The sequence below is a fragment of the Bombyx mandarina genome, chromosome 01 (assembly GCF_030267445.1).
Source record: "Bombyx mandarina strain Sakado chromosome 01, ASM3026744v2".
In the NCBI taxonomy this organism is placed as follows: Eukaryota; Metazoa; Arthropoda; class Insecta; order Lepidoptera; family Bombycidae; genus Bombyx; species Bombyx mandarina.
In genome coordinates, this window is record NC_143208.1 from 15,983,986 (window position 1) to 15,998,150 (window position 14,165).

A 14,165-nucleotide genomic window follows, 5' to 3' on the forward strand; every position below is an offset into this window, starting at 1 on the left:
TATCTGTCAATCAACATAAGACCAAAGTTCACTAGTGTTCAAATTTTTACTGGTGGTAGGTAGGACCTCTTGTGAGTCCGCGCGGGTAGGTCCAACCACTCAGCCCATTCCTGTCGTGAAGCAGTAATGCGTTTCTGGTTGACGGGTGGGGCAGCCGTTGTAACTATACTTGAGACCTTAGAACTTATATCTCAAGGTGGGTGGCGCATTAATGTTGTAGATGTCTATGGGCACCAGTAAGCACTTAACACCAGGTGAGCTGTGAGTTCGTCCACCCACCTAATTAATAAAAAAAACATTAAAGCCCATAGACAATAACATGAATACCCTTAAACGCCTTGTTACATGATGTTAACATCTAGATAGGTGTTAAAATAAAGGTTTTTTTTGCTTCGAATAAGATAGAAAATGGTTATAAAAAAACTGTCAATTAAAATTATCTTACCGGCTGCCAACTGTTTGTAAGCTCTTTCGAGTCTTTGTGCTAATGCTGATATCTGACTTTCAGCGTAATGTCTCTTGTCAGCGAGACGTCGCGCGGCTGTCGTCACACGTGCGACACTCGGCCTTCCGCCGCTCGTACACGCCGCTGCAAATCTAACACGTATCCACAATTAAAACATCACAAAACCTCAGTCGCATATTCATTTTAAGCCTAACTCGAACTTTTCAAATTGAATTGTGAGTTTTACTTTTAATTAAACATTACTTTAAAATGCTGATTGATACATTTTAATTCAAGGTCGTCATTAAGACTTTTCATATTGAACATTTCAAATCGCAATTGTTCCAAATGCATTATAAACATTTTGGCGATAAACTAAATCCATACTGATTCTAAAAATACAGTCTAGATCTTAAGTAATGAGCAAAAAAACTACAAAGGATTAGGAAGACGTATTCAATTGTTTTTTGCAAAATTCGATACGTCCTTGTGCATCTAATGTCTAGACTTACCTAGCGTGTTCTTCCTGTAAACGTTTTGCGGCCGCACATGACCGTCCGATCTCGACGTACGTGGCTAAGAAGGCCGTACGGTGGTTCACGATCCATTCCAACATCTGCGCATTTGAAACATTATACTAGTACTCATTTCTTACAGTGTTCAAAAGTGAATACCAATTATGGTGAAAAATCTTTAAGACCGTTGCGATTTTAAAGTCGATAAAACGAGGAAACATCACAGAAAGAGTGAAACACTATAGGATTTCAGACTACGAGAGAATGATACAATTCTTCTGAAAGTTGCACTTTTACAGTGCGTGCAATGAATCTTTATTTTTATTCATAATCATGTCGCCTTTTCGGATTCAAAGTGTACAATCTCCAAAAAAATTCGGAATTGAGTTAATATGCGTTAACATTTGGTATCACTAGTATTTTTCTCATAAATACTGTCAAAAGAGCGTAGTTTAGTTTTAGTTTACCTATGTTTTGACTACTGTAAACAAAATTAATACATAATTTTATCTTACTTAAAAGACAGATAATGTAACTGGTAAAAAATAAAAAATAAATATTGCAAATATGATTAATATTAACAATATTACATATGAGTCGAATAGTATCAAAGCCGGCAATGTGACTTTTGGACAATTATTGGGAAATCAGAAAAACGAATTATTGACTTTGTATTCCATTGGCAGTCACAAAACTCTTCTGAACGACATCTTAGATAAATAACAGGTTAAGTATTAACCTTTATTTAATGCAGGTTTTGAACCGTATTCTTTGAAAGAGACGATTATATTCAAATCAATCTGTATTGACATATCAATAACATTTTTTTGTCCAAATGCACAGATTGCCACCTTTGATAATAGACGACTCATATTAGGCCTTTAAAACACTTTCTTGTAAAATTAGTAAGTTTTGAGATTATACAGTTTTATTGCGAGAAGACGATGTGCGTTAATTCAGGTATGAAATATTCAAGGGTAAATACGTTACAATTAGACCTACAATTTAACTTTATAGCTGATAAAAGAAAATTACCTTCTCGCAGTCTTGTTCAAATAATCTGAGCTGAAAACACTGATCTAGCTGCATTTTTTTGTGCTGCCAAAGTTTATGGGCATGCGCATGCGCTGACCGCACAGCCGAAAGTTGAGCTCGCACAGCGCCCGGCGATCCGCAGTGGAAAGCAGAACCTTCGGCGCCACTACCGCTAGCTTCGGAACACGCGGCCTCCGCCACTTCTAATCGTTGTAACACCCTCTCACCTGTTTACAAAGTATATATTTTCAATATGTTTTGAACACATTTTAAGATTACAACTATATTTGGCATCATAACAATATCATATTTACCATATACATATTATTTAAGAAGTACAAATCAAGACTTCAATTATCAATTAAAAAACCGATGAAAACATGTAACTTTCGAGATAAACAAAATGGAATTTTCGACATACCATTTTTTAATCCAATACCATTTTTATTTGAATACCAAAGACAATCAAAACACATTGTAAAATTCAAAACAAACTATAATAGCACTCCTTCACTTGTTATAACACCGCTGTTTGTGAAGTAACACTGAAACTCAACAGTTATTCAATCGACCGCCGACGGCAAACCATTCAACCGTGGGACAACAAATAAATATCTTTTTCCGCTGTTTAACCATTTTCTAAAACAATTCATTACATTAAACTAATGCAACAAGTTACTCTGCTGCCTTCAGTTTTAATTCTATTTAGACAAATGAATAAATTAATAACGAAATTTTGTGCACTTTTATTACAATAATAGTTAGTGAAGGTAGTTTAAGATTAAAGAAACATTAAGTTATCGAAACATTAAGTTATGATGATACGAAATTTTCTTACGTACATTTTTAACGTTATTGTACAATTCAGTCGTATCATCAAAAAGTGTTGTAGCTCGTGTAAATCGTAATTATGATGGTGCCAATTTATTTTAGTTTTTGCTTTCGGAGAAACTGAGCCCACATCTCGCGTAATTATAAGTGATTACCGTTGCTTGTGGTGGCATTACAAAGCCCGATTATAGGTTTTGTTCGTGGCATTTATGTAAACATTCGGTAATGTAACACAGTTACGATGTAGGGATCATTTCCGGTCTTAGGTAGCCAGTGACGTAAGAGTAAAATTAGATGATATCGGATACCTCAAGCAACTCGTTGCAAACACTGTCATTTGCTATACCATTTAAACGGGCAAATATTTGGTTATTAACTCTATTACAATTGAAAGTACGACGAGTCGAACGTCATATTAAGTGAAAGTTCACAGCAGCTCAGAGCTCCGCACTAAGTTCCCCCTCGAATGTTAGGTTATAAGGAAACGGAGCTAATTTTAAAGATTTTATAATTATTCTTTACGAACAAGCAGTTTAAACTAGTTGACTTCAAGCCTAGTCAACTTATTCATAATAAAACGCTTACCAAAGCTTTATAGAAACTGATATTTATTTTTGATGAGACTATTTACCTTTATCGACTATTAATGAGAGTCTTACATTAGAGTAATGTACAAACGAAGGCACATTGCAATACAGTAATAAATTTCATGCATTAGAAAAAGAAAGATTTTCTTTGTAAAAATGCACATAACAACATCTAAGCATCTGAACGCATACAACGAACAACTGAACAGAGCGACAAGAACCTTTTTAAATAAAAACTAATAAATCTTCAACAGATCTTTCGAGTTTATAACCACCCTCTTTTGGGCCAGGTCCAAATCTACGACGTCTTCGCGCCGAGAGAATTTCTTATCGCCCATTCTAGCCTTTTTTATATTGAAACATTAGCAACGTTTTTATGGTTCATGTATGTTGCAATACAATACAATATATTCGTGGAAACGTTGCGACACTGTAAGCTCATTTTCGTGTCCAGTGCTAACTACACTCGCGATCCGACTCATGTAGCAACCAACCACCGTCGACGCCGTAAACACTATGCGATGGATCCCCCTGAATCCCTCTTGGTTATTATACCTACCCCTACTAATTCCATATATGTGAATATTGTCCGGGTTTCATTTTTATTAGACAACATTATTCCTTCTCTAAGATTTATTTGCGAATATGCATTAGTTCCGTAACTCACACATACCTACAAAAAATTGTGCTTGCTGTATAATTTGAGGCCCTGCATATTATTTGTACTACTCCGGTCGCCTTATCCATTAATCTAGAGACAATTGAATTCAGAAATTTATTTATAAATGCATCTTACCTTGTGCTTCTAATTCATCAACAGGAACTTTGGCAAGTCGTTTACTAATGTCTGCATGTGCATCAATGGCTCTCCTTGCACCCGTCACATCATCAGCAAAATCTGCTCTGGCTACATCCTCTTGTAAATCATCTAATCGATCTAGAAGCTCACCGGCCTGCCACATCAATTCTTCTAATGCCTAAAATTTTTATGTATTTAGAACATGCATGAAATACAAGGGTTGGAAACTAAACTAGCACTATAAAATAGGTTATTAAACCTATTGTTGTTTGTACAAATATGTATGTATGTTGTATAAATATGTTTTTGTATACTCACCAATCTTAGATCAATCCACTGTGGGTGATCATACTGCAATGTACCCTCTAGATCTGGAGTCAATTGTGAACTATCTATAACTTTAGGAAGTGCTTCTAAACTAATCATTGTTGTCTGAAACAATTTAAATAAGTCTTATGGGTGTTTTTATTCTATGGTTAATGATTACACCTAGCTTGAACTAATCAATTCCTGAATGGTATTTGATTTTGACTGTTGGTTTTTATGTATAATCTAATCATATATTATCATACCAAATTTTAGAAAGAAGATTACCATGTCGTTGTACTATCAGACCTAGTGGTTAATTCTTACAGCATAGTATTGAGGGGAACATTAATATAATGTTGAGGACAGTGGTGATAATATTAAGAACTATAGAAATTGCTGATGATACATCATTGAAATGACTCAATAAAAAGTTAAATTTAGATTCTAATAATTTTAGTTCAGAAATTTGTAAGAAATATGTACATAATGCTATTGAATTAAATATATAACAGGTATTACCTCAAATTTGTATTTATGTGCTCCAATAGTTGTACGTTGTTTCTGCCAAAAATTGTCAGGTTTAACTACCAGTGCCTGATGGACGGATGATGGGAAGTGTTCTTGAAGAACCTTTAGGATTGGCTTGATAGCAGCCCACGCCGAACCTCTCATGTCAATTAATATTGTGAATCCGAGACTTTTCACAGATTCACTATAACAAAGAACATAAACATAGCAGTGATATCAGCTAATAAAATTTCTTACTGTAACTTGTGGATTATCTAAAAAATCATTAACAAAATATTGAATGGCAATATAGTTAATAATTTTTACAAAAGATACACTTTTACATGTTGACTATGAACAAAAACCAAGTCTTCTATTGTTCTACTGCTCACTCCTATTATGAGTCTATTAAATTTTGAATCAGCTTACTATATAAATACCTTTTTTTCCTATCTAAGCTGATAGCCTTGAGAGGCCTTTTCACCGTAACCCTAACAAGTAGGTGAGCTACAGGGCTCAAACCTGACTACATTGCTAACATTAACCCTAGCAAGAGCAATGCTTCGTAGAATCTACCACCGGATCCTGACCCACTGAGAAAATGCATCAAGCAATTCAGTGGGCTGTGTCTGTGGGACAATGTACTCACTGAGCCCTTCATCACAAGTGACAGATTCAACGAGAACGATGAGTGTATAAATAGTTGCTTGAGGCACAAAGTTATCAGAATAATATAGAATAGAGACAAATGTTAACATAATACACATTGTACCTATTTAACAAATATAAAAGTTTTCTTACCCAGGTATACTGATCAAGTAATGTATCAAACGTCTATAGTCATCTGGAGCGACACGATCCCTCCTTGAGTTGGCCGGAAACCAGATGATAGGACTTCCCCGGCGATCCCGACCACCAGTGAGAGACGCCACCCGCTCCTGCAGAAGCGGGAGGACGTCGAGAGCCCTTGCTCCTGCCTCCATCTCTACCCCTTAGGGCACTGCTTGAAGAAGCCTAATCAAAATATAAAATCAATGAAATCAAATATTTTTATCATATTTGAATTAATAGTTAGTAAGAAACTTCTCCATCCATAAGAAAAAAACCCCTAGCATACTTTACTATCTAGCTTTATTTATCTTATTTTTATTTTGAAAACTGGTGGTGTCATGTTAAGCTCAAACTGATTATACTGTACCTCTTTCTCAAGATGTTATGCTAACAAAAAGTTGTTCTTTTAATTATTTACTTCATGACATCAATGTTTAGTAGGCATAAAAAAAATTGATTTTTGTCCTCTTTTAATTATTGTTTATCCTACTTTGTCTTAGCTTTTTATTATTAGATTTATGATATTAATTTTATATTCTAAAGGATAGAAAATCAAAGTTTTTGACCACATTAAATAATTTAATTCTTAAATTTACTATGCTATGCTATGCTATTGTTGTATAATATTGTACAATTAAATAATATTTAATAAATTTACTTTTCTTTCTATTTATTTCAGCAAGCATTTTTTTTTGTTAAAATATCAATACTAGTTGTCTAACATAGCTGAAGCAAACATTAACATCAACTGGTGCATTGAGAATTATCAAAACAAGGAGAAGTGCAACTGACAACTTGAACTCACTACATTTATAATTTTACTATTCATTATTTAGTAATATTCACAATATTATCCTAAATATTTTATAAGAGAACAAAATATAGCAGATGGGATTAATTTTAGGCATAGCCACTTGTAACTCAAGGATAGAAGATAGAAATACCTGAAAATAGAGGAGAGGCCTTACTAGGAGGCACACTGAGCTCAAGGCTGATACTTGATGTTAAGCAGGGTTCTCACTTTAGGATAGAATTCTAATAATTTTAATTCATAGTTACAACATTGTTTGTTTTTTATATAAATTGCATTTCCTTATGTACAATTTATGTAACTAAACTTAAAATTAGCTAAAATGCACTGTTAAGTAAAAGAATGTGTATGATGCTAAGTTAGTATTTGTACAAAATATAAAGACATGTTAAGTAAAGTAATAATGAAAATGATCAGAGATCGTATAATTAGGACTTTCTTGAAAATGAATATTTTTATTTTGTGATAATTTTTTATTCAAGAACTTCATTAAAATCAGAGTAGTAAGTGCATGTTGAATTTTTAAACATTCAATTTAAGTAGTGCTCCTTTCATTCTCTTGTTATTCACTGACTCACTAGCGTCAAACAAACAGTGTCAAATAAGCTCACTGCAATTTTATTAACAAATTGTTTTACTGACGTCAATTAGACTAAGTAACGAAAATTATTTAGTATCACTAACAGTAACTGGTCTAAACTGTGGAATTTACAGATGTTAAGTTGTCTTACTTCTTTGTGAAACATACGACCGACGCTAGGGAGGGTCATTGTTTTGTTACAAATGTAGCATATTCCAAATTTAAAATATAATCCTGAACTTGTTACTATTGTTGTATTCTGGTTAAACTCTGTTTATATTTCGTTTAAACATTAACCGATTACAAATTACTGCAGACATATTAACTTTGCGTGTATGTCACAACAAATAACCTTAATTATAAATTTTGAACTAACCGTGATGACTCAAGACGCCAATTAATCAGGTATAAAAGGTTCGGCACACATTATTGTCATAGTGATTACTTTCAGTAAAACATTTGTAAAAAATATATTCATTACTGCGCTAAAACATTAAAAAACACACAAGGCGCATCAGTGACACACACTGGTTCACAGAATCACCGACTACCTCAATCAACCATAATGGCGCGCCAGTTTTTTACCGGCCTTAGCATCATAATAAACTATTGTAAACAAGTTTATTAATCTGTTAATCAAATGCTATAACAACAAAAACTCATTCTTTACTTTTGTTTTATTAATTGTATCGAAATGTAAATTTAAAATTTGTTGAGTTTATCGAACCCACTCAGTTTTTGAACGCGTAATGGAATGTGGTTAAGTTACATTTATCAGAATTTACAGATGTCGCATGATTTGAAATAATAATTACAAATTTTGATTATTGAATTATTAGCAAAATGTATTATTTTAAAAAACTTTAAATTTAGGTATGTATGTACTTAGAATAGTTATAAATCAGGGTTTGACTGAATAGGTTGTTAGTGTACACTTGGTACATTTGCGATTTTTAAACGAAGTGTCGCAATAGCTTCAGTCACAGATGCTGCATAAATGGGTAGATAATAGTTAGATTACTTATTAGATTCTTTAAGATCGATTAAATTAAATTCTGGACGATAAATTATATCTTAAAGAATAATAGGTACCTACTTAATATATTGCAACACATAAAATCATTTCGTGCTGTAGTATGTAGTCCTATTGTGTAAAGATAAAGAAAACGTTTATGTTTGGTGACAAAAATAGTAAAATAAAAGTAACGAATTACGATTATAATTTTTTATACAAGAGTCTGCAAATGTCAACGACAAGCATGGAGTTTATTTAAATTGTTTACTCTTGGGAGTATATTATATCAAATCCGATTTATTTTATTTTGACAATTATTTAGTATTTCCCCTAAATACTACACGTATTTCCTCGAACCTAAGAAAGTATGGTAATGTAGAAAAATAGTATTTATAATTTAGGGTATGACCTCATAATTTAAGGTGGGTGGTTCCTACACGTCAAATTATCTATAGATCCAGTGACCATTTAAGATCAAATGGACAGTGAGCTTGGTCATTCATGTATGTATGTAAAAAGAAATATTAAATAGTTTCTCGTTTCACAATAAAGCTTCATTCTTTTCTTAAATTTCATTTTCATTTACCTTTCACAATAACATGCATTCCGGTTTTTGTGTAAAACATTATATCGTTAGTTCCCTTTGTATGTCATGATGGAGAACGCAAACATTAAAGGCGGTTTTATTATTGTGATGTCACGTACACCCATAATACATTTCATAGAGCACCCCAACAAAATCGTCATGGAATAATGCTCACATTGTACCATAATAACTAATTGTAGATCGTATGTGTGGCTTATGTATTCTATTCTTTTTTTGTCTGTCATTGATATCTTGAGTTGCCACTGTTGCCAGTGTCGAGTTTTTATCAATCTAGGGAAAAAGTTTCTTCGCATTTTGTAAGAAAATTCACAAAAATTTTAATACAGTTTATTTACATTTAACTAAATACGTAGGTACCATTTTATTCGATAATTTTTTGCCATCTTGTAGGTAGGGACATGATCCCATTGCTATAGAAATTTTGGGGCTTCTGATCAAAATACCGCGACAATTGGCAGTCTTCTCGTGGTGTTAACCTGACACCGCCTAAAGAGTTCTGAAGAGACCGGAAATCTGAAGGTGCAAGGTCAGGACTATACGGCGAATGCATTAACACCTTTCAGCCAAGCTCTCTTAATATTTGCTGAGTGGCTAAAGATGTGTGAGGTCTAGCGTTATCATGATGAAAAATCACATCACTTCTGTTAATTAATTCCGGCCGCTTTCTCTCAACTTCTTGCTTTAATCTCAACAGTTGTTCGCAGTAAAGTTCAGAATCGATGGTCCTGTCTGCCTTCCACAGTCTGTGAAGCCTGACCGGCCTTTGACCACGACCTTTTTCGCACGTTCTTGTCGTACGTGATCCACTTTTCATCACGAATTTCTTCAAGAATGGTACGGTTTCATTACGTCGTAGTAAAGAATCACAAATGAGAACACGGTTCATTAGGTTTCTTTCAGTGAGCTCGTCAGGTACCCAAATATCGAGCTTTTTTGTGTACCCAGTTTTTTTTCAAATGCGCCCAAAACTGTTTTGTAGTAATTCCCAGTTACCGAGGAAGGCTATAGGTTATATAACATCACGCTAAGACCAATGCCAGCGGAGCACCAATTAAGAATGATTAAAAATCGGGGTTTTAATCCATTTTGAAAGCTTCCACTGCGCGCGCTACGGAAACAGTTAAAGTTTCGCTTAAGTAATGTATGAGAGAATTGTTCCCTTTTAAAAGTTTAAACAAAAAGTGCGCCGCAGCATAATTATGTCTATTATCTAGTTTGCTCATTAGTATCTGTTAGTAGTTGTGCATAGTTTCTATTCGTAAAGTATCATTCTCTTAATTCCTGTCTTTTACTCGAATAGCTGACCTTTTTTTTTTTTTTTTTCCACAGGAGAAAATCGCCGGATCCCCACCCGCGCGGCAGGTGGGGTATGTGGGAGTTGAACCTCACTAAAAACTCCTGCCGCTCACAACCGGCGCCCTACCTCGGACCGGGCCGGAGCCCAGTCGGGGTTATTGAAACGGCGGGACAAGGTTGACGCAGAGCACATTACATCCATCCCACCGTCCCACGGACGCCGGACCGGTGGCCGCCAGCGACACGACCACCGGTTCCCTCGTTCAGCGGGCCGAGAGCCCGCTTTGATGGCGCCGCGTTACACCTTCCCCCAGAGCGGTCGGGGGAACGCGGTCTACCATCACCCGGCTTCCTATTGCGGGTGAGCGTACAGAGCACGCCACCCCACGTCTGGGTCCCTCCCCGCACAAAACGGGTGGGACCCCTAGCTCTTAGGGGGCCAGGTCACGGATACGACCCCGGTCCCGACCCCCTGCTCGGCGGCGGCGGGTTTCTGCGTAGTGAGGAGAGCTTTCCCTGAGAGCTTCGCCCCGCCGCCTCCTTCTGCGAGATGGTGCACTCGCAGAAGTCGAGCATAGCCTTCCATGACTCATCGCTGCCAAGCATCGACGCCACGACGTCAGGCAGCGACAAGTCAGGTCCTATCTTTGCGACCAGGACACGGCGCTGCACCTCCCAAGCGGCGCAGATAGCGAGCGTATGCTCCGCCGTGTCCAGGTCGTGTCCACAATGGTGACACCTCGTCGTCGGCTCAGCCCCTATCCGGCGCAGGTACTTCCCGAAGCATCCGTGCCCGGTCAGCACCTGCACCAGACGAAAGGTGAGACGTCCTTCGCCACGATTCACCCAGTCATCAAAGACCGGGTAAACCGCCTCGACGGTCCGTAGCCCCCACGTGGGGTTGGCCAATCGCCTCGACCACGACTCGAGCACGGACCGCCGAGAATGGGCCTTCCGCGCCCGCAGCTCACTTTCGGGGAGACGCGCCACGCCCCGAGCACGAAGCTCGCTGCGCCACCGATAGTCGGCAGCGAGCGACTCCGCCTCCAGCTCCCATGGCGGCGTCCCCTGAATAGCTGACCTTAGCTAAGACCTGTTGAGACATTAAGAAATAAAAGTAGGACATAGGTCCTTTAATAATATTCAGCTTATACTCAATACAATTTACCATAGTGAATTCGTAATAATTAATATTCGTATTGAGCATCTTACTATTGCTCAATACACCAGCTATTATTACGGAAAACTCGGTTTTTATATTCCCGTTGAAGCAATTTTTATTACACACTTACAAAAAAATAGAAAACTATAAAATATTGAATTTTCATCTTTGTGGCACTCTCCTAGTCGTTATCTATACTATCTATACTTACTTATAGGACTTTTTGGTGGGAACGCGAGGAGTGAAGTTGTGTGATTTGTTTTATTTTGTCTCATTAGTGTTTCTTCAGGTTTAAATGTGTAATAACAGTGGTTTATTAACTGTTTAGTATCTGTGAAAGTGCACAAATGAAACAAAGCTACTGAACGTAACTGCTCGGGATCTTCCAAAAAGCCCACTGTAAAAGTCTCAGTAAATGACCACCATTTTACTGAGATTATACTTCATCCCATATCATCTCATCTCATTTCATTTCATTTCGTTTTCATTTCACTTCATGCCATCTTTCATAATATTTAACTTCATATCATCTCATAATATCATTTTCATATAAAAAAGCTACGTATTATTAAAATTAAAATAAGATTTGACCTAAAGTTCTTAGCTACCAGGTCATAAAATCCCATTAAAAAAAAAACTTATTATATTATAATAATATTATAAAGAGGAAAGATTTGTTTGTTTGTTTGTATTGCGTAGGCTCCAAAACTACTGATCCTATTTGAAAAATTCTTTCACTGTTTGGAAGCTACACCATTCCCAAGTGACATAGGCTATAATTTTTTTTTTTAATTTAGGGATCCTTATGTACTAAAACTCCAATAATGTAACCCAAGGTGTAAAAAAAATCCTAAAATACCTAATCTTTACATCGCGTGCCCTGCGAAAACTATTGATGATAGAATAAAATAATGTACTAGGACTTTGTAAAACACATTATTATTTACACAAAGTGCCGCTACATATATATATATATATATATATATATATATATATATATATTATAGTTATGTCGCAATAAGTGTTCTTTTATTTACAAAAAAAACAACGTCAAATATCGTTGAAATGTTTGTTAAAGACCCGAGCGGAGCCGGAGCGGGCCGCTAGTTATATTTATGAAAGTATCTAAATTATTTATAGGTGCTGGCAGATATGGTCAAGGAAAATAAATATGGGACGTTTAGTTGTGATGTTTCATCAAAAAAAGCTTGACAAAAATCTTGCATAATTTCAAGGTATTATTTCGAAGTTTATACCGACCACCACCACCGAGACAGACCATTGTCTGGAATGGTTACCTCGGGGCCCATAAGGGCCCACATTTTTTTAATTTATTTATTGCTTGGATGGTTGGACGAGCTCACAGCCCACCTGATATTAAGTGGAAAACACATCCACATGGAAGAATCTGATGATGAATAAATTGTATTCGCCGAACAAACAATAGTGTTTCAATTATTACAACCCGCTGGGGCCTATAATGGACAATCGATCATTTGCTTTTGCGTGAACTGCACGTCGATAGCACATGAGTACGAGCTTATGTAAAGATAGATGATATATAAATTATTAATTAAATAGACGACGTCTAGACAACTACCGTAGGACTTAAATGAAGTATACTTTTAAATCAATGAATTCGCAACTGCGCTGTCGTCGTCAATGTACTTTCTGCTGCACTTTGGATCGTAAATCACTGCGGGAAACAACGCGGTTGCATTAAAATTTATGAGTTATAGATGTCTGTGTCTGGGCGCATGATCGATATCCCGACTTTACCTCTAAACATTTATAGGTGATCTGCAAGGTATACTAGGTATAGAAACAATTAACAGAGCTAGGAATAAAAACTATTAACGATCGACATGTACCAAAACTTTTTTCAAATTAGCAATTGTTAAATTTTTATATAATATAAGTTTTGAGATGTCTTTCGTTATGGTCGAATTACAATTTTTACATGAACACTATATAGTCAGCTTTATGATTGAATATAGAAATATCATAATTCCAGGGCCAGTTCCTTTGAAGGCAGATAGACCGAGATAGGGTGAACAAAGAATATTGATAACTGCCGTTAGGTCTTAATTATACCTGCTGTTGGCAATGCGTAAGCCTGTACTAAGTCTCACAATTATTCTGTCGCTCCGATAGAAATCGAAGCCGTAATAATATATACCTAGTCAGGTCATAAATTCTGTCACATGTTTAATGTAAAATAATTGAAACAAGTTTATTCATTATGTAACCATTCATATACCAAAATGAACTTAACAAAACATAGATTCTTATGACACTAAAGTTTATTCAAAATGACCTCCGTGATTTTGAATACAGGCCTTCAATCTGCGCGGCCAGTCGTCTATCGCAGCACGAACGAGGTCCATGTCAATATCGGCGGCTGCCTTAATCAAGGATGTCTTGAGTGACTCCAAATTGGGATGAGGCTTTGAGCACGCCTTTTCCTCCAAGTGTTGTCATATCTTGTAATCTAACGTATTCAAATCTGGACTGGAGGAAAGCCAGTCTTCGTGCCGGATGAAGTCGATTTCACGCGCCGCCAGCCAGTCTTGTGTGCTCTTCGCTCTATGAGCTGGCGCCGAATCTTGGTGGAATACCCAGTGCCTGTTATTGAACATGGTATGAGAAACAGGTTCCACAAGGTTCGTCAGGACTGTATTTTGATACACAACTGCATTCGTTTTTACACCTTTCTCACAAAAATGTACCCCTGTAAGCCCCAATAAGAAACTCCCAACCATACCATGAGCGAGGATGGAAAATGACCTCGTTGGACACGCGGAATACGGTTGCTCGCTTCTTCACTACTGTGTG

The 14,165-nt window shown here is 36.4% G+C and overlaps 1 protein-coding gene and 1 long non-coding RNA gene across 9 annotated transcripts in view; one reads left to right on the plus strand and one right to left on the minus strand.

The window, feature by feature from the left end:
- The window catches only part of trio (trio Rho guanine nucleotide exchange factor), a 166,194-nt gene extending 158,289 nt beyond the window's left edge, over nt 1–7,905 (minus strand). For 6 of the 8 annotated variants that reach the window (XM_089735254.1, XM_028187433.2, XM_028187431.2 and 3 more), the window contains exons 1-8: nt 7,627–7,837; nt 5,830–6,042; nt 5,041–5,233; nt 4,531–4,644; nt 4,210–4,390; nt 1,996–2,222; nt 958–1,061; nt 446–597 (exon numbers count right to left, since the gene is read on the minus strand). In XM_089735254.1, the coding sequence (XP_089591380.1) occupies nt 446–597; nt 958–1,061; nt 1,996–2,222; nt 4,210–4,390; nt 4,531–4,644; nt 5,041–5,233; nt 5,830–6,011 (1,153 nt within the window). In that variant the 5' untranslated portion in view covers nt 6,012–6,042; nt 7,627–7,837. Of the gene's footprint in view, nt 1–445; nt 598–957; nt 1,062–1,995; nt 2,223–4,209; nt 4,391–4,530; nt 4,645–5,040; nt 5,234–5,829; nt 6,043–7,626 lie in introns of all 8 variants that reach the window. The other 2 variants (XM_028187432.2, XM_028187435.2) reach the window with 2 other exon arrangements.
- A 243-nt stretch (nt 7,906–8,148) lies between these two features.
- Nucleotides 8,149–12,774, plus strand: LOC149503611 (uncharacterized). Its single transcript, XR_016324713.1, has 2 exons — nt 8,149–8,768; nt 12,471–12,774. It is a non-coding gene; the product is annotated as an uncharacterized LOC149503611 (long non-coding RNA).
- Nucleotides 12,775–14,165: the final 1,391 nt, after the last annotated feature.